This window comes from Sus scrofa, chromosome 1 (genome assembly GCF_054392235.1).
Source record: "Sus scrofa isolate SSC_HxYL_T2T_F1_AM1 chromosome 1, Sscrofa_HxYL_maternal_Yorkshire_Landrace_v2.0, whole genome shotgun sequence".
Classification (NCBI taxonomy): domain Eukaryota; kingdom Metazoa; phylum Chordata; class Mammalia; order Artiodactyla; family Suidae; genus Sus; species Sus scrofa.
Window position 1 is genome coordinate 137,374,629 of NC_139383.1, and position 24,407 is coordinate 137,399,035.

General features: G+C 43.5%; 3 protein-coding genes across 22 annotated transcripts in view; 1 reads left to right on the forward strand and 2 right to left on the reverse strand.

Moving 5' to 3' along the window:
• The window catches only part of TUBGCP4 (tubulin gamma complex component 4), a 54,620-nt gene extending 47,012 nt beyond the window's left edge, over positions 1 to 7,608 (reverse strand). For all 7 annotated transcript variants that reach the window (XM_084972437.1, XM_084972432.1, XM_001926011.8 and 4 more), the window contains exons 1-2: positions 7,269 to 7,608; positions 1,745 to 1,873 (exon numbers count right to left, since the gene is read on the reverse strand). In XM_084972437.1, the coding sequence (XP_084828563.1) occupies positions 1,745 to 1,873; positions 7,269 to 7,346 (207 nt within the window). In that variant the 5' untranslated portion in view covers positions 7,347 to 7,608. The remainder of the gene's footprint in view (positions 1 to 1,744; positions 1,874 to 7,268) is intronic.
• A 50-nt stretch (positions 7,609 to 7,658) lies between these two features.
• Positions 7,659 to 20,492, forward strand: ZSCAN29 (zinc finger and SCAN domain containing 29). 9 transcript variants are annotated; one of them, XM_005659684.4, is made up of 6 exons: positions 7,659 to 8,186; positions 8,682 to 9,118; positions 9,577 to 9,781; positions 11,736 to 12,428; positions 15,138 to 15,599; positions 17,343 to 20,492. In XM_005659684.4, the coding sequence occupies exons 2-6, from the start codon at positions 8,801 to 8,803 to the stop codon at positions 18,209 to 18,211; spliced, it is 2,547 nt and encodes an 848-aa protein (XP_005659741.3). In that variant the 5' UTR covers positions 7,659 to 8,186; positions 8,682 to 8,800; the 3' UTR covers positions 18,212 to 20,492. The 9 variants fall into 9 exon arrangements, with proteins under 9 accessions (XP_005659741.3, XP_084828498.1, XP_084828487.1 ...); XM_084972372.1 differs by having other exon boundaries at positions 8,682 to 8,950; XM_084972361.1 differs by having other exon boundaries at positions 7,659 to 8,158.
• Positions 13,547 to 24,407, reverse strand: part of ADAL (adenosine deaminase like) — a 35,970-nt gene continuing 25,109 nt past the window's right edge. For 3 of the 6 annotated variants that reach the window (XM_013993097.3, XM_013993096.3, XM_005659689.4), the window contains 2 exons: positions 22,892 to 22,992; positions 19,293 to 22,368 (listed from right to left, as the gene is read on the reverse strand). In XM_013993097.3, the coding sequence (XP_013848551.1) occupies positions 22,174 to 22,368; positions 22,892 to 22,992 (296 nt within the window). In that variant the 3' untranslated portion in view covers positions 19,293 to 22,173. Of the gene's footprint in view, positions 22,369 to 22,872; positions 22,993 to 24,407 lie in introns of all 6 variants that reach the window. The other 3 variants (XM_084972487.1, XM_013993098.3, XM_084972469.1) reach the window with 2 other exon arrangements.

Here is a 24,407-nt window from a genome sequence, read left to right on the forward strand (position 1 = left end):
TGTGGTGTAGGTAACAGATGCAGCTCAGCTGCAGCTCTGATTTCATCCCTAGCCCAGGAACTTCCACATGCCATGGGTGTGGCCATAAAAAGAAAAAAAAAAAAAAAAAAAAACTTACCCAGAATCATTCTTTCCCCTGAAAACAGTCAACATTGAATCAAACAATTCAGCAATCTTCTTACTTACCACTGACAGAATTCCAGACTCTTAAAAATAAAAGAGAACTGGAAGTGGCTCAGTGGATTAAGAACCTGACATAGTGTTCATAAGGATATGGGTTCGATCCCTGGCCTTGCTCAGTGGGTTAAGGATCCGGTATTGCCACAAGCTGTGGCATAGGTCACAGATGCGACTCAGATCTGGTATTGCTGTGGCTGTAGCAGAGACCTGCAGCTGCAGCTTGAATTCGTCCCCTATCCTGAAAACTTCCATATGCCACAGGTTTGGCCATAAAAGGAAAAGTAAATAAATAAATAAAAGAGAACTTTAAAATTTCTCTTAAAAAAATCTGAGTGTTTACTATTTGCCAGGCACTTTAAATGAATTACCATGTTTAATCCCTGAAATCCCATGTGATAGATACTCTCTATTACTCCCGTTTTATAGATAAGGAAACTGAGTCTCAGTTACTGCCAAGCATTCTATGGCCAGTAAGTGATGGAAAGGACACAAATTCCTGATGTCTAACTACATAGCACTGACTTCCAATTAATTCATATTAATGGGTAATATTTATTAAGTGTTCACCACATGCCAAGAACCTTCTCTGATTTAACCACTATTTATTTCATTTTATTTATCTTAATTTTTTTTTTTTTTTTTTGGCTTTTTAGGGCCACACCCATGGCATATGCAGGTTTGCAGGCTAAGGGTCCAATCAGAGCTACAGCTGCCGGCCCACACCACAGCCACAGCCACTTCAGATATGAGCCATGTCTGGAACCTAAACCACAGCTCACGGCAACGCCTCTTTTAACCCACCGACCAAGGCCAGGGATGGAACTGCAATCTCAAGGTTCCTAGTTGGATTGTTTCTGCTTCGCCAGGACGGGAACTCCTTAACTACTATTTATAATAAGAAACATGAAAGCTGAGAAGATTTTTGTTGCCTGCCACAGTATGACTAAGGCAGTCAGAGGCAGAGTGGCAATGGAATTTGAAATAATGCTTTGTTCTCACCTCTGGAACTGGAAATCTGGTACAGCTAGGACTTATTTTTTATTTTACCTTTTTTTTTGTCTTTTTGTCTTTTCTAGGGCCGCACCCGTGGCATATGGAGTTTCCCAGGCTAGAGGTCTAAGTGGAGCTGTAGCCGCTGGCCTCCGCCAGAGCCATAGCAATGCAGGATCTGAGCCGCCTCTGCAACCTACACCACAGCTCACGGCAACGCCAGATCCTTAACCCACTGAGCAAGGCCAGGGATCAAACCCAAAACCTCGTGGTTCCTAGTCAGATTCGTTAACCACTGCGCCAGGACAGGAACTCCACTAGAACTGATTTAATCAAGTCTCCCAACACTCCGGCAAAGCGTATTCTCTCTTACACCAATCTGCCTAAATTGGTCCCCGTGTATATTTTCCTCTTGTTTGAGGTACAGTCATCTGGCCTTCAAGTGAATAATTCCAGTGATGAGAAATTCGTACTTCTTGACACTTGCATCACATAAATTACCAATGGATTCGCTGAAAGCCTTATACAGCTCCTGCCCTCAGGAGGTGTACATTCCCTGAGAACAGGAATCTACCTGCTGCTGCACATGGCCTGTGTACTGCTCAATGAACTCGGTGAAGCGAATGTAGTCTGTGCCCAGACGGCAGAGTCGATTCAGGACACTAGTTTCACTGGGATGGAGAAATGGGAAGTCCTGGGACACCTGCAGGAGAGAAACAATGCTAAGTAACACTGATGCTTGCTATTCGCTGTCTGCTAGAACTACTGTCTCCCTTCGCAAGATGCCCATTTAATATTGGTAAATTCTGGATAATGAAAGTGTTTCAGAACCACAACAAAGAAGTTGTTCCCCAACCCCAACGCAATTAGTTATTTATTGAAATAGGCAGTAATGCATGGTAAAGAATTCTCACAATACAAAATGGTGTACATCAAAAATAAGTCCACCTCCACCAAGGCAGAAAGCATGTATTACTTTTTCTTTTCTTAAATGAAGTATAGTTGAGTTACAATACTGGTTTCAGTTATACAGCATTTTTAACTGCATTCACATTGTTGTACAATCATCACCACCATCCATCTCCAGAACTTTGTCATCTTACCAAACTAAAACTCCGTACCCATTCAACACTTCCTCCCCATTGTCCCTTCCCCCAGTCCCTGGCAACCACTCTTCTACTTTTTGTCTCTCTGAGTTTGACTGCCCTAATGATCTCCCATAAGTGGAATCATACAACATCTATCCTTTTGTGACTGGCTTATCTCACTTAGTATAGTGTCTTCAAGGCTCATCCATGTTGCAGCCTGTGTTAGAATTTCTTTTTTTTTTTTAGGGCTGTGCCCACAGCATATACAGGTTCCCAGGCAGGGGTCAAATTGGAGCTTTAGCTGCCAGCCTACACCATAGCCACAGCAATGCCAGATCCATAACCTACTGAGTGAGGCCAGGGATTGAACCCACAACCTCATGGTTACTAGTCGGATTTGTTTCTGCTGCACCATAATGGGAATTCCTAGAATTTCTTTTTAAAGCTGAAAAAAATATTCCATTGTAGGTGAATGCCACATTTTGTTTATTCAATTCTTTTATTTTTTTTATTGGCCATTGTATATCTTTGGAGAAACAACCAACTTTTAAGGAACGTTTACTTATCCCAGGCACTGTGCTAACATTCTGAGATTAAATAGTGAACAAAATCAGATACATTTACTACCCCAAGGAACTTAGCATATTTCACATCCATATTGCGAGTACTGTATTTTATAGATTCCATCTTTGTGTGATAGTAAATGTGGTTAAAAAAAAAAAAGGCAGAGAAGGATTTTTCTATTACTGATTCCACAATAATTTGATTAGGAATCATTTAATGTAGATTTTAATGATACAGTGTTAACCATATTATCTTCAGGAGAATAATTTAAGAGGTAATAGGAGTTTCTGTTGTGGCTCAGCAGAGATGAACCCCAATTAGTATCCACAATTCCTGACCTGACTTAGTGGGTTAAGGATCCTGCAAGCACTGTGAGCTGTGGTGTAGGTTGGCAGCTGTAGCTCTGATTGGGCCTGTAGCCTGGGAACTTCCATATGCCACAGTTGTGGTCCTAAAAAGAAAAAAAAAAAAGGTAACAAGATTAGTGCTCAAGAACCTGGTCTTGGGAGTTCCCTTTGTGGCACAGCAAAAATGAATCCAATGAGTAACCATGAGGTTGTGGGTTTTATCCCTGGCCTTGATCAGTGGGTTGAGAATCCAGCGTTGCCATGAGTTGTGGTATAGGTTGAGGCTTGGATCCTGCATTGTTGTGGCAGTGGTGTAGGCCGGCAGCTGTAGCTCTGATTCGACCCCTAGCCTGGGATGGGAACATCCAGCCCTAAAAAGCCCCCCCCTCCAAAAAAAGAAAAAAACCTGGTCTTTGGAGCCAGAATGCCTGGGTTTGAATCCCTGCGTTGTCTCTGATTTGCTTGAAATCTTAGGCAAGCAATACCCCTCTGTGCCTCAGTTTTCATACCTATAATGTGGAGATAATTGTGAGGATTAAATAAATTAATGCATGTAAATCAGGAGTTCCCATCGTGGCACAGTAGTTGATGAATCCGACTAGGAACCGGCAATTGCCTTGAGCTGTGGTGTAGGTTGCAGACATGGCTCGGATCTGGCGTTGCTGTGGCTCTGGCATAGGCTGGTGGCTACAGCTCCGATTGGACCCCTAGCCTGGGAACCTCCATATGCCACGAGAGCGGCCCAAGAAATGACAAAAAGACAAATAAATAAATAAATAAAATAATTAATTAATTAATACATGTAAATCACATGTGCCAAGAACATAGCAAATGCTCAATTATATGTCAGCAACTTTTTAATATTAGGACAGCTCTATTCAGATATTAAGTGATACCCATATTAAATTGGCATTTTGAGCAGTTCATGTTGGCCAAGCTTAGACATGTTCAAGGTCTGGTTATTCTGAAAGAGCAAACAACACCTTAAAGTTATTGGTACCTTTGATACAACCTACTTATATGAACAGATATTCTCTACGTTAGAGTTACTGAAGTCACATAGAAAATAAAGAGCCAGAACTGCAGCAAAGTCATTCTACTATTAAACTCAATATTGACAATTTAGTTTTAGCAAAACAATAGTATATGTTACATTAGATCCTTGGTTCTTAATGGGGGCAATTTTGCCCCCAAGGGACATTTGATAATGTTTGGAGATATTTTTGATTGCTACAACTCAGGGGGTACTATTGGCATCTAGTGAGTAGAGGTCATGGATGCCACCAAACATCCTAGAGTGGACAGAACAGCGCCCACAACAAAAAATTATTCAGTCCAAAAAAAAAAAGGAGTTCCATCGTGGCTCAGTGGTTAATGAATCCGACTAGGAACCATGAGATTGCGGGTGCACCCCTAGAGAAGACCAAATAAAAAAAAAACTATCCAGTCCAAAATGTCAATAGTGCCAAGGTTGAGAAGCTGCATTAGATTAATGTCAATTTAAATTTATTGGCTTGGTAGTTTCATTTACTTTGTAAAAATAACTGCTTTTTTTCTTTCTTTTTTTTTTTTTTTTTTGTCTTTTTAGGGCTACACCTGTAGAATACGGAAGTTCCCAGGCTAGGCATTGAATCAGAACCACAGCTACTGGCCTATACCACAGCCACAGCCAAGCCAGATAGGACGTGAGTCTGTGACCTGCACTACAGCTCACAGCAACGCCAGATCCTCTACCCACTGAGCAAGGCCAGGGGTGGAACCCATGTCATCATGGATCCTAGTTGGGTTCATTACTGCTAAGCCACAATGGAAACTCCAAAATAACAGATTTTATAGTTGTTTAAGAGCAATATGCTTAAGTTTATACCTGGCTTAATGTGTTGATAAAACAATTTTTATCAACATTGCACATTCATGACAATTTCTCCCTTCATTCAAATGTGAAAAACACTGTTCTGCAAAAAGTATGAAATATTTGCTGTTTGGGGTGGTCTTTTTTTCACAAATATCTTCATACCTACTATGTGGCAGAAATTGTGCCAAGTGCTCCTGATATGAAAAAGACCACTATTTCTTTGCCCCCCTGGTCAGTCAATGTGAGAGAAAGACTATACAGCAATAAGTAATAACAATAAGTAATATGAACTGTGATGTCCTATAAGGGAAATAAACAAGTTACTGTGATAGAAAATAGGAAACAACCTAAATGTCCATCAACAGATGAATGGATTAAGAAAATGTGGTATATATACACAACAGAATACTGCTCAGCCATAAACAAGAACAACATAATGCCATTTGCAGCAACATGGATGGAACTGGAGACTCTCACACTAAGTGAAGTCAGAAAGAGAAAGGCAAATGCCATATGATATCACTTAGATATGGAATCTAATATATGGCACAAATGAATATTTCTACAGAAAAGAAACTCATGGACTTGGAGAACAGACTTGTGGCTGCCAAGGGGGTGGGGGAGGGAGTGGGATGGACTGGGAGTCTGGAGTTAATAGATGCCAACTATTGCATTTGGAATGCATAAGCAATGAGATCCTGCTGTACAGAACAGGGAACTGTATCCATGATGGAGCATGATGGAGGATAATGTGAGAAAAAGAATGTATATATATATATATATGTGTGTGACTGGGTCACTTTGCTGTATAGTAGAAATTGACAGAACACTATAAACCAACTCTAATGGAAAAAATAAAAACCGTTAAAAAAAAACAAAATAATGGCATAAGGAATATTCTTAAAGAGGTGGTCTGAGAAAATTTTTCTGAGAAGGTGAAATTCTCTCTTTAAATCTGAGAATTTAGGAAAATATCCAATTGAGACATTTTAAATAAGAAAAAAAGGCTGTTATTGTTCCCATAGTGTGTTCTCTCTTTCTACTTCAATCAAGCACACATACATGCTTCCTGAATATTCTTCTCCTATATGCCTTGTCCTAGTTTTGTAGTAAAAAATAAATAACAACAAAAGGAATCTGATTAATTTATGTTTTATAGACCAAGAGAGTAATATTCCTGCTTCTTTACAGCCTATACTACCAATTCTTATAGACACAGGCATGACTTTGTATACAGATAGATTCAAATCCTGCCTTATCAAGACTAGCCACCATAGGAAGTTACCTTACAGTCCAGCAGGTTAAGGATCCGACCTTACGGCAACTGTAAAGCAGGTGGCAACTGTGGCATGGGCTTCATCTCTAGCCCAGGAACTTCCACACGCAGCAGATGAGGTGTGTGCAGCAAAACAAACAAAAAACCCAAAAACTACAAGCCACCATAAAGTTCTCTGAGCTTCAAGTTGCTCATTTGTAAACTGGGGCTAACAATACCTAACTTGCTATGTTGTTGAGATGATTAGATAATACTACTGGAAGCATAAGTAGAAAAGAAGAGTGGTTCAGATACTGGAGCCAGACAGATCTGGGTTCAAGACCAAGTTTGCTAATTATTAACTGCCTAATACCTGACACCAGAGTTAATCTGTGAAACGGAGATAGGTGGTTGTGAAGTTAAATGAGATAATACATGTAGTACATGGCCCCTCCTTCTCATACATTCCTGGTTACATGAAGGCCTCCCTCCAAATTCTTCTGGAGAAGAAATTTCCTGGTCAAGGAGTAGAGGGAAACACCCTCATTCACTTTTTCATTCAAAATAATTGACTGAAGTCGTATTCTGTGTTAGATACTACGTATTTGGACAAATTTTCAAAACAGCTTAAAACAGAGTGCAAGTGTGAAGATGGGAGAAAGCATCTCCCTCATTTTTACATCCAGTTCCCCAGCAACTCTCATTCAGATAGTTCATCCTTAGGCTCAGCCCTGGATTCCCTCCTCTTCCCCAAGGCAGGGCCTTTCAGGAGTCTGCCCTCCTTTTCCCAGCGTAGCCCAAACCTCTCAAGGTGTTTACACCGTGGTAGGCCCCTCCGGCACAGCCCTCCAGCTACCTGCTCAAGGACACGCCCCCCCGCCCCCGCCTCAGCTCTGCAAGCCACGCCCCCTAAGGCTCCTCCCCCACGCAGTGGCTCAGGTCCACCCATTCCCTGCTCGCTAGTTCCCGCGCTCTGAGCCGGATTGTACCTGGAGGCCACCCCGCTTGTTCCACGTGAAAATGGACCCTGGGTATCCGCTCAGCGCCAAGAGCAGTTCGTGGATCATTTCCACGGCGGACCTCCGGTCCCTATATCCGTTGCACCTTTCTCCAGAGCCTCACCAGGCGACCAAGGAAACGCGTATTCCTTTCTCTACTCGCGCACAGGCCTCCTGGACGGGCGGTTCCTCCAGACTTTATCCGCTGAGAGAACTGCTGCGGAGAGCGTACGGGAAGCAGGGAAGGGATAGGCGAGCCGCGTCCCGGAAGTGCACTGTGCTCGGTTGGGCCCACTCGCTCGCTCCCGCCGGGGCTCCGCGAGAGGTGTCTAAGCAGCTGCCCTTGCGCATGCGTCTGTGGCGCCCTAGTCGCCTGCTCTCACTTCCGGTTTGGGAACTGGACTGGGAGGCTTGAGAGTCCCGGCTGGAGCCAGACCTCGAGTGGGTGAGGCTGGCCCACGGGCAGAGATGCGAGCGGATTGAGGGGTATCCCGAGTGGGAGAAGCTCCTAGGGGTGGGCCAGAGGGTGCTCTCAGGGCGCCTTAGCCCCGGTCCGAAGCCTCTGGAGGGACTCCTTACCGCTCCGAGAGTGACCTGGCCAGAAAGCGAAGACAAAGAGGCCGGAACCCCGCACCCGCCGCTCCTTGAGCTGTGCTCCGCACTCGCGAATACCGCAGCCCTCGGAGCGCTTGGCCAGCACTCGAGCTCGTCTTCAGGAGACACATGACTACTGCCCCCTCGGACTCCCTCTTTCCACCAACTCAGTGTGACTCTCCCCAAGTCCACCTGGCCCTCGCTTCAGAAGTCAAAACCAACTTCTCTCAATGCTCGAGATTTCCCGTCAGTAGTTCCCGGATATTTACTGAGCGATTACTTCTGCTGTGAGGGAAAACAAAGACCCAGTGTTGTGTACTTGATTTTTGTTTGGGGTAGAAATTGGTGGTGGTGGAGTCTGAGGGGGCGGGGCGGACGTAGAGGGTTTGGGGAAGGACGGCGGAAGTATTGGGGCAGATCAGAGGCGACCCGCTGGACAGAGGGTTTTCTATTGCCTTCCTCGGGGTGGTGACATGCCTTTAAAACCTCTCAGCTCTAGGTCTCCCTTACGGTTTGAACTCACTATGCAGCACTGGCCAGGGGAGCTCAATGGGTCAGACTTGGGGAGGGGTGGAAGAGGAGCAGTCAGTAGTTTATTCTCTGCTGCTTCCCCGGGGCTGCCCTGGAAGTCGCCCAGAAATGCAGCTTTTGAATGGTCTCTCACCTTCATGCTCAGTTTTGGCTTGCTGCCCTGAAGTTGGTGCTACCTCACATGGCCACGCAGAACTTAGGGGAAGTCAGGCCAGCTCTGGCAAGACTTTAGACATATGAGTGTATTCCTTCTGATAGTGCCATCTCTCTCTACCCTAGGAGGAAATTCTTCTTACAGAGAGAGACTCATCTGCAGGTGATTCTTCAAGGACATGGAAGATAGGTGTAAACCCTGGAACCTAGACCCTTAAATGGAGGAAAGCCGCTTTCTGCTGTGAATGATGGCCAAACCCACCCTGAGAGGGACTGGCACTAACTCTGAGACCTTCCGACAGCGCTTCAGGAGATTTCATTACCAGGAGGTAGCTGGGCCCCGGGAGGCTTTCAGCCAACTGTGGCAACTTTGCTGTCGGTGGCTAAGACCGGAGGTGCGCACCAAGGAGCAGATTGTAGAGTTGTTGGTGCTAGAGCAGTTCCTGACCATCTTACCTGGGGAGATCCAGAATTGGGTACAAAAGCAATGTCCAGAAAGTGGAGAGGAGGCAGTGGCTCTGGTGGAAGATTTAGAAAGAGAGCCTGGAAGACCTGGACATTCGGTGAGCAGGGAGAGGGAATTTAGAAATGTGTGACTGGGAAGGGGCAGGATGAAAAGCCACACTAAGGCACAGTCTCCCTTGCTGATGCTTATACTTATGGTCCTTTAACAGGTAATTTTTTCAGATAGAACTTATTGGGAGATGCTACCAATAAGCATGTGCTTGTGCTACATGTCACAATGAGTTATTCATAGTTTCATGGGTTTTTTTACTTAACAGGGAAGAAAGGGTAATTCTTTTTCAGCCTGTAGTTTGGCTTACTGCTTTGATCTAGCGTTCCTGCTGCTCTTAGCTAACAGTAATGGACTAAGAAAGACATTTGTTCACTATTAATCACCTCCCACCCCAACCTTAGCCTTGTCTCCAAAGGATGATCTCTTTTGGGGTATCAGATAATCTCCTCTGGGAATACCCCTCATTATGACCTTGCAGTGACAATTCATGGGGATTGTTTCTAGGTCACAGTCTCTATGAAGGGGCAGGAAGTGCGCTTGGAGAAGATGACACCCCTGAAATCATCACGAGAGTTATTAAGTGTTCTGCAGGAGTCAGTGGAACCCCAGCCCAGGGGTGTACCCAAGAAAGAGAGGGCAAGAAGCTCAGACCTGGGACCACGGGAGCAGATGAACCCACAGGAGAAGCTCAGACCTTTTCAAAGGAGCGGTGAGGAGTAGATTCATATGGGAAGATAGAATGCCATTCTAAATTGGGAAGTAGGGTTGGGAGTAGTGAGTGGGAAAGGGATGTCAGGAGTGAGTGGAGATTGTAGAGTGTGCAGTTGCTGGGGACCTCCTGAAGGTACGTAGTTTAGCTCTCTGCTACAATAAATATTCTTGTATTTCCTCTTGATAAGTCTGCCAGCGGATTGCTCCCTAGTTTTTGCCAGAACTTGGAATTACTCTCTTTCCTCCTGGTAATGATAACACTCACTGGGTCAGTTTTTTTCTAGCTAAAAATTCTTTTCTATGCTGGAAGGCACATCTTCCTTTTAGTCGTTTTCTTTCTCTACATTAAACTGTATTTGTTTCTTTAAGCTTTTCCTTGGAAGCTCCATTCTTCAGACCTACTAAGTTTTTGTTACTCTCTTGGACCTTTAAGTTCTCCAAATAGCCTGTTCATAGTGCAGAATTAAACTATATATTACTCCAGTGAGGGTCTGATAGGTAGAGGCAGAGTAAGAATTTTACTTCAGAATTTCTTCATACTTTCAGTATAGCTCAACTAATTATTTGATGATTGCTGTTCACCTGATACTCCCAGGACTTTTAGCGCTTTCCCATTGTCTTTGTGCCTAGTGCTTATTCTTTTACTTGATTTTGTAGAACTTGTTTTTCTTCTTTGTACTCCCTTTTGTATGTTTGTTTTTTTTTCTCCCTTTGATCAGCTCTTTAATTTGTTGAGGTTGTTTTGAATTCTGATCTTATCATCCAAGACATTAGCCTTCTCAGCCAGTTTGGTTGTGGTTCTCTTAGTCATCGAGAGGCAATCCCTCAACCCCACACACAGACTTGCAGAATTAATCCGTATTTGAACACCAACCATGTGCTCAGCACCTGGCAGGGTACTCTGCAATAAGAAAAGGTGTCTGTTCTCAAACATAAATATGTGCTGAACTGTATTGAAGCAATGCCAAACAATGCCTTGTTACTCACTGTGACACGGGTTTGTCAGAGTGGGAGATGAGGGAACTGTAGGGAATGCCTCAAGGGGGCACTGGCAAATACAGCTTCTTGATGAATGGGTTGAATGTGAATAGAAGGGAGAGAGTTAAAAGAAAGAAGAGGCACAGAGTGGTAAATAAACATCTGCTGTGTTTGTTCTGGAGGCGGGGAATCTGGTATGAATGGGTCAAGCATGGGTAGACAATCAGGTTAAGGTTTGGCAGTACATAAAGTACGTGAGCTGAGGAAGCAAGAGGTTAGAGGTAGGTAGGACAGTGACTGCAGCAGTTCCCCGGTGTGAGAAGGTAAGGGGTCTAAGACTGGGATGGTACAGTAGGAATAAAGAATATACTAAGAGAAAACCTTTAGCACTTGGTGACTGTGTGTGAAGGAAGACAGACTCCTCCTTGAGATCACTGAGTTTAATTCTCTGGCCCTAAGTGGAGAACTACAGTTGACCCTTGAACAACATGAGCTTCAACTGCATGGGTCCAATACATGTGGATATTTTCCAATAGTAATTGAAAAATATGCTGCTGTCATTGGTTAAATCTGCAGATGCAGAGAAACCCTGGATACAGAGGGTCCACTATAAGCTATATTCAGATTAATCCCCACATTGTTCAAGGGCCAACTATATAAGAGACAGGAGGTGACTATTTCAAACAGTGGCAGGACCTGCCTACAGTGGTCAGCAGGGCTAGGGAACAACTGGGAACAGAATTATCTGCTCTGAACACATAACAATCTTCTCTCTCGTCACCCTGCTCTGGAAAATGTCTCATTTTTTGAGGTTTCACATATTTCTCCCACTTTCTTAAACACACCAAACTTTCTGAAAACATTTCTTTAGATCCTTTTATAAGCCTCTTGGATAAAAAAAACAGGTCTGGACTCAGAGATGTTTTTTATGATCAGTCCAAACTGACATCCTTTGTTTGCTTCCCTGCAAGCAGGATTACCATTTTCTAAATCCATGGTCTCCAAATTGGAGCAAGGAGAGCCATGGATCCCAGATCTGGGCTCCAAGGAGAAGGAACTCCCAAGAGGCCGTCACACAGGAGACAGACAATTGCATGCTGATCTGTTACCATCCAGCAGAGAGAGAAAAAGCAGGGTGGAACAGGATCACTGGGGCTTTGAGGATGAGAAGGTGGCAGGTGTACACTGGGGCTATGAAGAGACCAGAACACTCCTTGCAATTCTCAGTCAGACTGAGTTTTATGAGGCTCTCCGAAACTGTCATCGAAACAGCCAAGTGTATGAGGCTGTGGCTGAGCGGCTCAGGGAGTATGGCTTCCTCCGGACCCTGGAACAGTGTCGAACCAAGTTCAAAGGTCTCCAGAAGAGCTATCGGAAAGTCAAGAGTGGCCACCCTCCTGAGACCTGCCCCTTCTTTGAAGAGATGGAAGCCCTGATGAGTGCCCAGGTCATTGCCCTGCCCAGTAATGGCCTGGAGGAGGCAGCCTCCCACTCTGGCCTAGTGGCCAGTGATGCTGAGACTGAGGAACCGGAGCAAGAGGGCTGGCAGCATGAGGACAGAGGAGAGGCCATGGCTGAAGAGTCTGACAGTGATGAAGTGGGCCAGGAGGCCACTCCCCAGGACACCGACAACTCCACCACGCCTGTCCTTTTCCGAAGCCCAAGTGGTAAGGAACCTTTCTTCTTGGGGTTTTAGGATTAGACTGAGGAGTTATATGAGACTGGATGTGAAAGTCAGGAAGCCTAATGTCACCTACCAGGTTTGTCACTTAAATAGAGAAGAGAGGCAGTTCTCAGTTGTGTATTTCATTCTCTTTTGTGGGAAAATCAGTGAACTAATAGTAAGTGGAGAATAATTTTAGATATCTTTTGTTGTTGTTGTTGTTGTTATTGTTGCTATTTCTTGGGCCACTCCCGAGGCATATGGAGATTCCCAGGCTAGGGGTTGAATCGGAGCTGTAGCCACCGGCCTACACCAAAGCCACAGCAACGCGGGATCCGAGCCGCGTCTGCAACCTACACCACAGCTCACGGCAACGCCGGATCATTAACCCACTGAGCAAGGGCAGGGACCGAACCCGCAACCTCATGGTTCCTAGTCGGATTCGTTAACCACTGCACCACGACGGGAACTCCAATTTTAGATATCTTAAAGAAATATGCTCAGAAAATTCAAGAGTTCTGAAAAGGAATACCATTCCTTCCCTTTCTTAAAATGTCTTTTCCTGATTATAAAATCACTAAAGGCTGAGAAAAACTTGGCATGGTATTTATTACTTTTAAGGAGAACTACTGTTTTCTGAATGCCTTATGTGAACACCTTGCTCTTCCAAACTCAGTTTATTATGTGTTCCATTTTACTTATAGTAGTATAACGTAGGACTGCCCAAAGTTGGGGAAAATCAGTTTCCTTTATGAGATTCACAGCACACACTGGCATTTTAATAGGACTTAGAAGTCTTTTTTTTTTTTTTTTTTTTTCAGGGTCATACCTGAGGCTTATGGAAGTTCCCAGGCTAGGGGTCTAATCGGAGTTACAGCTACCGGCCTGCACCATAGCCACAGCCACACAGGATCCTAGCCGCCATCTGCAACCTTCACCACAGCTCATGGCAATGCCGGATTCTTAACCCACTGCGTGTGGCCAGGGATCGAACCCACATCCTCATGGATCCCATTTAGGTTTGTAAACCGCTGAGCCACAAAGGGAACTCTCAGGACTTAGAAGTCTTACAGCAAGAATCTTGTTTAATACTCTATGTTGAAATATTATTTGCCTGTGGAACCATTTTTAAATATCATTTATTTCTGTTGATGTAATTTGTACAACCATGTTGTTATGGGAAGAGCACCGGGTATAAATCAGGAGGCTTTGGGTTTTTTTCGTCTTTTTGTCTTTTTTAGGGCTGCACCTGCGGCACATGGAGGTTCCCAGGCTAGGGGTCTAATCGGACCTGTAGCCACCGGCCTACGCCACAGCCACAGCAACACAGGATCCGAGCTGCTTCTGCGACCTACACCACAGTTCACAGCAACGCCGTATCCTTAACCCACTGAGCGAGGTCAGGGATGGAACCTGCAACCTCATGGTTCCTAGTCGGATTCGTTTCTGCTGCCACACGATGGGAGCTCCAGGAGGCTTTGTTTCTAATCCTGACCACTCATCAGCTAGATGACCTTATACAGCTAGATGACCTTATACAGCTGTCTGATCATTTCAGAGTGTGTGTCCTCAACTGTAAAATGGGGTGTGGCAGCAAGACTACTCCAAATTTGCAATTTCACTGCATCAGTGGTCTTTTCCTTCCATTTTTTATTATATGTGTGTTGTTACTTCTGTTCTAGTCTTTCTGTCTTGCACTTTTTGTTTTCATTTTTTCTTTATCCTTTTTCCCTTGTCACTGGAATAAATTTAGGTAAATCACAAAGACGGCACATGTGCTAGCTGCGATCATTTTCACTATCTTTGTTCTGTCTTTCTCTACTGCTTTTCCTCTGCCTTCCCATTCTTTGCCCTTCTCTTTTACTTGCAGTGGAGGATGGTGGAAGCAGTGTAATCTCCAGCTGGTTCTCGAGTGAGAGGGAGGCTCTTGGAATCTCCCTTCCCTCTCTTGGGTACCTCTGGGGAGTAGAGTCGGTAATCACCCTGATCAAGTACTGCCTGGGTGAGGGGCCTCCAGTGTTAGCAGAGTTCAGGCCAGGAGGTGCCATCTGCTCTGCTTCCTTCCTCCTAGTTTCTGCCAGTCCTCTGCTCCTACAAAAAAGGTGCATGACTACTCGTTCTTAGATTGTGCCCTTCAGGTCTTTGCTATTGTTGGGTTGACTTCTTTGAGACTGTGACAAGTAAAGAAGGGTATAAATGTGATTGGATTAAGCAGCAGTGTGATTCAGAAAGAGACTGTTCCTTGGGGTTCTGAGTCATTTTTTGGGAAACAATTCATAAGGAAGTAGGGTTTGTAGAAAAAGAATGATCAGAGAATTTAGGAATGACTCATGGCTGACAGCTCTTGACTACGGGTCTTCTTCCCCTAGCCAGTTATTTTGTACTTAGGATCGGAATTCCAAAACTACTAGAAGAATGGGGAAATGCATTCTGTACACTTGCCTCAGTGTACATAAGACTGTTACAGTGACCAAGTTGAAAGATGTCTTCTAAACAGAATGGAGGAATAAAGGTCTCTGTGAAATTGATATAGGATACAAAGAAGCAAAACATTCTAAGAGATTGTATAGATTTTAGAAACATGAGGTATTTTTACTTTTTCATCTAGGAGCCCAAGCTTAGGTGATTTTTCATGGTGTAGATGATGGGCCCAAGGAATTAAAGCTATAAAGCCCTGGATTAAGTGGTGCTGAAATTTCTCTTCCGGTGGCAGGTGTACACTGGGGCTATGAAGAGACAAAGACCTATCTTGCAATCCTCAGTGAGACTCAGTTTTACGAAGCCCTCCGGAACTGTCATCGCAACAGCCAGCTATATGGAGCAGTGGCTGAACGGTTATGGGAGCATGGCTTCCTTCGGACACCGGAGCAATGTCGTACCAAGTTTAAAAGCCTGCAAACCAGCTATCGGAAAGTCAAGAATGGCCAAGCACCAGAAACCTGTCCCTTTTTTGAAGAGATGGATGCTTTGGTGAGTGCGGGGGTTGCTGCCCAGCCCAGTGATGGCCAAGAAGAGGAGGCAGGCTCGTGCCCCATCCAGACCAGTGAGGCTGAAGCTGAGAAGCAAGCTGAAGAGGCAGATGAGGCCATAGAAGATTCTGAAGATGATGATGAGGATACTGAGGTACCCCCAGAGGCAGTGACCCGTGCTCCAGTCTTATTTCAGAGCCCCAGTGGTAAGACCCTTTTACTTCTTAAGGTAGAAATTGCCAAGGGAAGGCATTGGGATTTAGGAGAAAAATCATTAGATTGAATACCAAGAGAACTGGCCTCTATATTCAGCTCTCAGCTCAGTGAGGGGATATAAACTATTCATTTCATGTGGCTCTTTACACAAAAGCATCAATCTGAGATGGTTGCAGATTTTGTAAATTTGCTGCCATCTGCCTAGTAGGGAATCTGAAAGCTAACATTTCCTATGTAGCATGTCATGTACCCATGTTAGGATGAAGATGATTTTTAAAGTTCATTCTCATTTTTTTCTAGTTTCAGCTTGTATACCAGCTGTATGCCTGCTTTACTCACATATATGAAAACCTGATAACCTCTTTCTTTAGACACACTTATGCAAAAGCCTGAGATTTCTGAGGGAACTGACCCTTTCAATCTTAGCTGCTGTATAAGAAAAAAAAACCCCACTTCACTCTAGCTTCCCTCCTTATGGGAAGAATTATTCTGATTTTGGAGTCATACATGTATATGTATGTGAATCTGGACTATGTTGTTTACTAGTTGAGTACCTTAGAGCAAGTTACTTAATCCTCTAAGTTTACTTATAAAGACCTACCTCAAAAGGCTGATGTAAATGAAGTGCTGCGGTGAAGCACCTAGCACAGCACTTGGGCACTTGATAAATGCAGTTTTCTTTTCCAGAAGTTCTTTATATCAGCATTCTTCAAGTGTGTTCCATGGAGCTATTAGTATGTTCTGCTAGAAAATGACTTGTAGGTTTAGGAAATGCTAAATACCCCCCTTGGAGGCTTACAATTTTATAGTCACATATTTAAGGTTCTGAGATTTCATTTAATCTAATGAACCTCTATTTCCTAGGGCATCTCCTAAAACTGGGCTTCTGGGTAGAAATATTACTTTACAGGTACATGTATCTGTTGACATAGCATTCTTTTGCTGTCAGATTTAGTCCAGGGAACTTGGGATCCAGGGTTTATGTGAAGCATCTAAAAATTCTTCAGATTCAAACGAAATTTACAAACTGAAAACTTGCAAGTATCTGCAAATCCTCATAGCCCAGGCCCAAGAAACCTGGCATTTGGTTCTTTGAAAAGTATTAAAAGCTTAGTTTGGGCATTAAAGTAGTTCTTTTGGAACATCTAGTGTTATTTCTCCATGGGCAAAGAGAGTATTTTAGATAGATGCTTCCTAGCAAAATTTCATTCTCAGAAGGCCTTGTTCTTTGAAGGACACCAGATATTTTTCTACCCTCTTTTTATTCATAGAATTTGAGGGAAAAGGGCTCATGTAGCTCTTTCTCAATAGAGAAGTTTCCCTAGGGTTTTCCTAGGTGTTCCCTTCTAATCCCTTTAGTTATCAGCAAAAAACATAAACTAGAATACCATGATAGGCCTAAGATGAGGCAAAAATACAGCTTTAGAAAGCATCTTTCCTGTAAAATCATGATGATAGTTTTAACTGGTAGGTTTTTCTTATACTGAGAGGATTTTCTAAGATCCCGGGCATCCAGGAAGAGTTAAAAGAACATATTAATCAGCCCCTATGTAGATGAGAAGCATGTTGACAGGTTACTAAGTAGAGAAGTAAAACACTGGAATTTTAATAGATGGTTATTTGGGATTTAGAGCTCCTTAACTTTTATCTTTAATCATCTGTGATACTTGCTTTACCCTGGCACATAATGATTGAGAAAATGGATAACTTTAAAAATTCTATACTTCTGCCAGGTTTTGAGGCTGGATTTGAGAACGAAGAGAATCAAAAACGGGATATTTCTGAGGAAGTACAACTACATAGAACATTACTTGCAAGGTCTGAAAGGAAAATTCCCCGGCATCTTAATCAGGGTAGAGGCAGTGAGAGTGAATGTAGATCAGGAAAACAGTGGGAAAAGATCCCATGGGAGAGAAGAGGAAAACCAACATTCCCAGAGAAGAGTTTAGGTAAAGTTCTTAGTCATCAGAAAGCTTACTTGGGAGAGAGACCGTATAAATATCTCAGGTATGGCAAAAGCTTTGGTCCAAATGCCCACCTCATGCACCAGATAGCCCATCAAGTAGAAAATCCATATAAATGTGATGACTGTGGAAAAAGCTTCAGTCGGAGTGCACGCCTCATTAGACACCGGAGAATCCACACTGGAGAGAAACCTTACAAGTGTCTTGACTGTGGGAAAAGTTTCCGTGACAGTTCAAATTTCATCACCCATAGGAGAATCCACACAGGAGAGAAACCGTATCAGTGTGGTGAATGTGGAAAACGCTTCAATCAGAGCTCAAGTCTTATCATTCACCAGAGAACCCACACAGGAGAAAAGCCCTATCAGTGTGAAGAGTGTGGGAAGAGCTTCAATAACAGTTCTCATTTTAGTGCACATCGGAGGATACACACAGGAGAGAGACCCCACGTGTGTCCTGACTGCGGAAAGAGTTTCAGTAAGAGTTCTGACTTGCGTGCACATCACAGAACCCACACAGGAGAGAAACCCTATGGGTGTCATGACTGTGGCAAGTACTTCAGTAAAAGCTCTGCTCTCAACAAGCACCGAGAGATCCATGCACGAGAAAAGCTTCTGTCACAGGTGGCACCTAAGTAAGCCCCTGAGGATCAGTGAAGAAAACAGCTTCATTACATGTGTTGAAATTGTTTGGAAAAGTCTTCCAATAGTGAGAGCCATCTCCTAACCTGTGCCTGACTAGTTTAGGAAATACTCTAGAATTTATCCCACTGTTTGTTCCTGTGTTTCTCCTGGATCTAGAGTCAAATTCCCAAGGCATTTTAAGAATGAAAGGAAGATTTCTGTCCATCTCCTTGCTTGTATTGACAGGTAGCATGTTTCCTCTCAGGGCCTATGTTGTTCCCTTAATAGAGAGAACACGGTAGTAGATATTGTGAGTCTGATGTGCTCCTTTCTTTACTCATCCTGTTTTTACCTGCGTTTTGACTAGAAAAAACGCATCATAGCAGCATTTCTAGGAAAGGTTGTGAGACTTCTCAGTGAATGGGTCTCTTTATGAGTAATGAAAATGCAGAAACTTACTTCTCCTGCTCATTTAAGCCTGTGCTCAGAATGACCTATCTGTCATGCACTCTTCATTTATCTTAAAGAAGGAGAGTTTAATATCCATCTTGGTTCTGACCTATAAAGCATTTTGTCAAGAACCTAGGTATACCATATGGGGAAACAATGTAAACCTCATATAAATAACAAGGTGTGAACTCTGGATTTCTTAGTTTCTTCCAAGCTGTAGAAGCTTTGGAATAATATTGCATATATAGCATCTAGTTTGATTTTTTTTGTTTGGTTCATCTTATCTGAATTGCATCTCTCCTTTGTGGTCCAGAAGCCCAAAGAGCAAGCCAGCCAGATGTGGTGATAGGGAACCAGTTAAAGCTCCCAAGATGGAAGTGTCCATATCCCACATACTCTAAACACCTGGGCTAATGTCCCCCCCCCCTCCCCGTGGACACTTAATACTAACCTGCCATGAGCAGAAGCCACTTGCCATGCCACTCCCATGGATTGGGCAAATAGACCACTTTGTGCCAACAACTCTTTACCTTAATGGGAAGGAGGATAAATTGCCTTTGGTCAGTGGAGTTGACAATACTTGCACATACGTGCACAGGTGTTTCACTGTATACCTCTATTTTTTAAAGCAGCTCTTCAAACAAAATGCAGTTCTAATCATTATAATCAAATAGTATTGAATTAATTGCCCACATGTTCACAGTAGTATGATGAGCCTGTACAGCACCAGTTACACAGACCCTTTCTGTCCTTGATGACACTGACATGTACAGAGAGTAAGTACACATGTATAGCTGCAACAGTTTTAGAGAAATCTAGAAAGCTAAGTAATAACACTATGCATAAATGTTAAGGTCTAATGCATTAGAGTTTGCAAAAAAAGTTGAGAGGTATTGTCTTTAATGAGGAAGGTTCCATGAAGCAAGAAGTGTTCAGAGGGAAGGTTAAATGAGGGTGGGATGAACTTTTCAAAACTAATTGCAAAACTGAGTGCTGACTGGGTGAGAAATGGGAAACTAGGGGAGCAACAGAGCAAAGGGCAAAGACAGACTATAAGGAAGGTTAGACAAAGCTTGGAGCAGCACAGAATGTAACGACGTGGGCTGTGTAGGAGGCAGAGACTTGCCCTGGCTGAAACATGGAGCACCAGAGGCAGACCAGGAGATGGTGCCCCCACCTTACAGACTGGGCTGGGCTGTCCTTACTGACAAGGACACTCCTGACTGGCACTGGGGAAGAAGAATGAGCAGTTTTAGGGGACTAGGTCAGAAACTAATATCCTGAGACAATGCTTCAGTGGGCAGGTCAGAGGAAAGAGAAGCATGAGCAAGGAGCATTGCCCTGGGACAAGCAGCTGTGTCACATTCACATTTAATGAATTCTGTGACAGGAATGAGATCCGGGTGAGAAATGGGGAGACAAACTATTCTACAATTCATAGCTTACTGTGGTAGATGAAAGATTAATTAGGGTTCCGGTGTTGAGGGAATCTCCTAATTCCTAAGTCTTAGGAATCGGGGGGAGATGGAATCTCAACTATGTTGCCTCAGCAGACGGAAAGACAGAAGAAACACCGGTCTAGAGCAACACCTCAGGATCTACGATGGTTTAGGAAGTATGCTGTAGTGTTTTTTAACAAATGAGAGATTACTCTCTTCAGTCTATCTATGTATATTCTTATGGGAAAAGCACTGGTGGTGGTATCAACAGATATGAATTCTGCTTCCAGATGTCTTATGTGTAAGTCAACCTGCCTCCATTTCCCTTTCTGTAAAGCAGAAAAATGTTTACACCTTAATCTGCTTCTCAGGGATACCATGTTAATAAAAATTATATCTATATAGTGCCCAGTGTTCCTTCCAGGTATTTTTCTTTTTCCAAATGTATATATGGAAATTATGATTAATTTGTTGCTGGCAGAAAAGATAAATCTTTACTTGCTTTTTTTGGCTCCCTGTGTGGGGTTACTATAAGCCTGCCTTTATGAATCTTTATGGTCTAGTCTGAGAAACAAATTAGAATGTGGCAAAAGAGAAAACAGAATGAAAATCCTTCCTCAGTATTTGTACCCTTATCCATTAGGACAATCCACTGGGACCTGTCATAACTGAAAGAGTCTTACTTTAAAAGACCCAGGACCAGCCCTTCAACCACTAGGTGAAGAGAATGTGCAAAGGGAATAGTGCAAAGGCAGAATCTTTCTGGGGAAAACTCACTTCATCTCAAGCTACCTCACAAACCACGATCTGCCACCCAGTCTGCTACTTCTGAGGATGGAAGAAACAAGAAATAATACATAGTGTTCAAACATCCTAAGAAAGAGAAACCATGCCCACTGCTGGGGAGCAAGAGGATCTATGCACACCTCCCTTTTAATACTCGTAAGACCTTTGTGGGACAGACTGGGTGGCATGTGCAGCAGAGGAAGCAAGACTATATTAGCATAAATAATCTCATAAGTTCTTTCCTAGTACTGTTCTTATTTCCCCCATGCTATCATTCTTCTCTTTATTGCTATTCTCAATGGCCAGTGCCACAGAACATAGTATCAATACACGCATATATACACCCATACATAAATACACATACATGCATTCATACATGTATCTATAAATTGAGAAAGGAAGCTGCCATTTCTCTTTTACTATACTATCTGAGTATTTACTATCTGAGTATTTGAGGCTGTCTTGTCAACTCTGTAGAGTGACCAGGTAGGGGAAGGAAGATGATATATGAGCATAAGAGTGGATCAATTCTCCATTATTCAATTCAAAATCTAAAATGTATGACTGCAGGAGTTCCTATCATGGCTCAGTGGTTAATGAATCTATTAACCATGGGGTTGTGGGTTCGTTCCCTGGCCTCGCTCAGTGGGTTAAGGATCCACGTTGCCGTAAGCTGTGGTGTACGTCACAGATACAACTCGGATCTGGCGTTGCTGTGGCTCTGGCGAAGGCCGGCAGCTACAGCTCTGATTCAACCCCTAGCTTGGGAACTTCCATGTACCGTGGGTGCGGCCCTAAAGAGACAAAATAAATAAATAAATAAAATGTATCAGTGCAGTGGGTTAAAGGATCCCACGCTGCTGCAGCTATGGCATAGGTAGCAGCTGTGGCTCAGATTCAGTCCCTGGCCTGGCAACTTCAGTATGCCACAGGTGTGGCCATTAAAAAAAGAAGCACAACAAAACAGAGCTGTCATCACAAGCTAGAAGGCTTTTAAAAGTTTTGGTGGCAATCTGTCTTCCCCTCTCTCCTCATCTTACTTAGTAATTTCAAAACTTTCCCTGATGAGAAACTACTACTAAGTCAAAATCGCTGCCAGAGTAGGAGTTCAGTAAGCAGCCTGCCAGGCAGTTTAAGACAAACTTACTGAGCACCTGCCATGAGTAAGATGCTGGTGTTGGGGCCCAGGGCACTTGTTGCTGAGTTTCCAAAGGAGGGAGCAGTGGACTGTTTACTAAGTGGGATATGGCAGGGAGATGGCAGCTGTAATACATACTTGAAAGTATTTCACCTCCTTACAGCTTAAAAATGTAACGCTTTGGGCTTCATCTGATTCCACTTCTTCCTCAGTGCAGACTTGGTGCTGTCAGAAGCAAAGATGTAGCTGATGGATTCATAAGACAGATCCCACACCTGAGACTGGGTCAAATTAAATGTTTCTGCTGCCAGCTGGTACTCTTGAGAGAGGTGTGTTGCAAAAACACCCTTATCATCAGTCTGCCAACATAAGCAAGAAAGTTTCAAAATGAATAAGGAAATGATTTTTAAAAAACATTTGTTTAGAGTATTTTCCTATTTACCATGCTTCTTTTAAGAGTCTGAATAGGGAGGGGCCTACAAATGCATCAGTGCATTTCTACAACTAAACAGGATTGTTTATCCTTTAGAACAAAAGAAAACTAAACACCAGAGCGGTAGCTCTCAACCATGGCTGCATGTTAAAATGAGCAAGGGAGATTTTAAAAGGTTATTTGTGCCCAGGATGCACTCCAGATCAATTAAAGCAGAAGCTCAAGGGATGGGTGCTGGGCACTGGTATTGTTCCCACAGGATCTTTCCTCAAGGAGCCAAACCAGAGTCTTGCTGGCCCTTTGCAGCCTCTGATACCCCGATCCCCTCTCACTCCTCCACTTGAGCATCACCCCCAGGCATGTAAGGCAGCCAGCCAGGTAGTGAGCATCTGAACCAGGGCAACTCAGGGACTAAAAAGGAGCAAAATACCTCACATAAAACACCTTACACAGATCACGGCAGGATGAACAAGGCTGTACCAGAATCCAAAGTGATGCTGGTCATAAGATGGAACAGTCTGACTTTTGATGTTTGAGGTCAAACAGAGTTCTAGATGGGGGGGGGGGGTAAGAAACCTCTTGTTAAAAGCAGATTAGTAGAGCCATTCAATGTTTACCAAGTAGATACATAAGAAATATTTCCCAACTATGCTAATTTTCAGTAGTTCATTATTTTACAAAATTGACCTTTTCTTACATGTGAAAAGATGTAGTCCAATGAGTGTAGCTGTGTGGGAAAGACGTGCTGCAGCTTATGGCAGCAACTGCACCAAGCAAGGAATTAATATCCCCCCCCTTGCCTTTCCTTTACCAAAATGGAGGAGTGTGATAAGCCAGTCACATGAAGAAGGCGGGGAAGTATTGTGATGGGGAGCAGAAGGAATCTTTGAAGGGTTGCTCTACCTCCCTGGTCTTACAGTGGAGGCTAAAATAAATAAGAAAACGGCAGCACTGCTTGAGGCTTATAGTATTACAAAAAGCCAAGAGCAGAAATGGACTTTTCCTATGGCTTCAAAAAAACCTATGAACTCCTTTACTCAGACCATCACCCATTCACTGCCTGCTCTAAGTCAGTCCATCTTAAGAATGGCTTCTACACTTATCAAATTCCTACCTCGAAACAGTACCAGGCTCCCAGCCAGAGTAAAATGCTTCTCTGACTTGGCGTCTGCTCACTTGAGTAATAAGGCAGCCACAACACAGGGCCACTCAGTCCCAGGAATGGCCAACCCAGCCTGCCCCCTGCTGAGAGCAGAGCTGGGCCACCCCACCAAGTAAGATCTCCATGCATGTGGTTCCCAAGATTCTCTATTTTGTGGATGTTTAAAATTTTCCTCAGTAAAAAGAATCTCACCCATTATGAATTGCTGAAAAACTCTAAAAAGCACACCCAACCAAGTGTTATTGCAAACTGTTAAAATTTATAAGTTCAGTGAATTCATCATTCAGTAAAGAGTTTTTCAGCCAACTGCTTCTTTCCCTCTTCAGAAAGGCCTTCCCCAATCATCCAGTCGAAAGTGGTTGTCTCATCACTATTCTATTGGCCTGTTTAATCTTCTTCAAAGAACTTAACACTGATGTTTTCTTGTGTATTTGCTTACTGTATCTTATTAGGCCAGAATATAAGTTCCTTGAGAAAGAAACCTTGTCTGTTTAGTTTACTGCTCTATTCATGGTAATATGAACAGTGACTGGAACAGGGTAGGCACTTCATCATTTTTGTTTGTCAGGGCTGCACCTGCGGCATGTGAAAGCTACCAGTCTAGGGGTTGAATCAGAGCTACAGCTGCTGGCCTAAGCCACAGCCATAGCAACATGGAATTCAAGCTTTGTCTACAACCTACCTACACCACAGCTCACAGCAATACCGGATCCTTAACCACTGAGCAAGGCCAGGGATCAAACCCAAATCCTCATGGATACTAGCTGAATTTGTTTCCACTGAGCCATATGGGAACTCCAAAT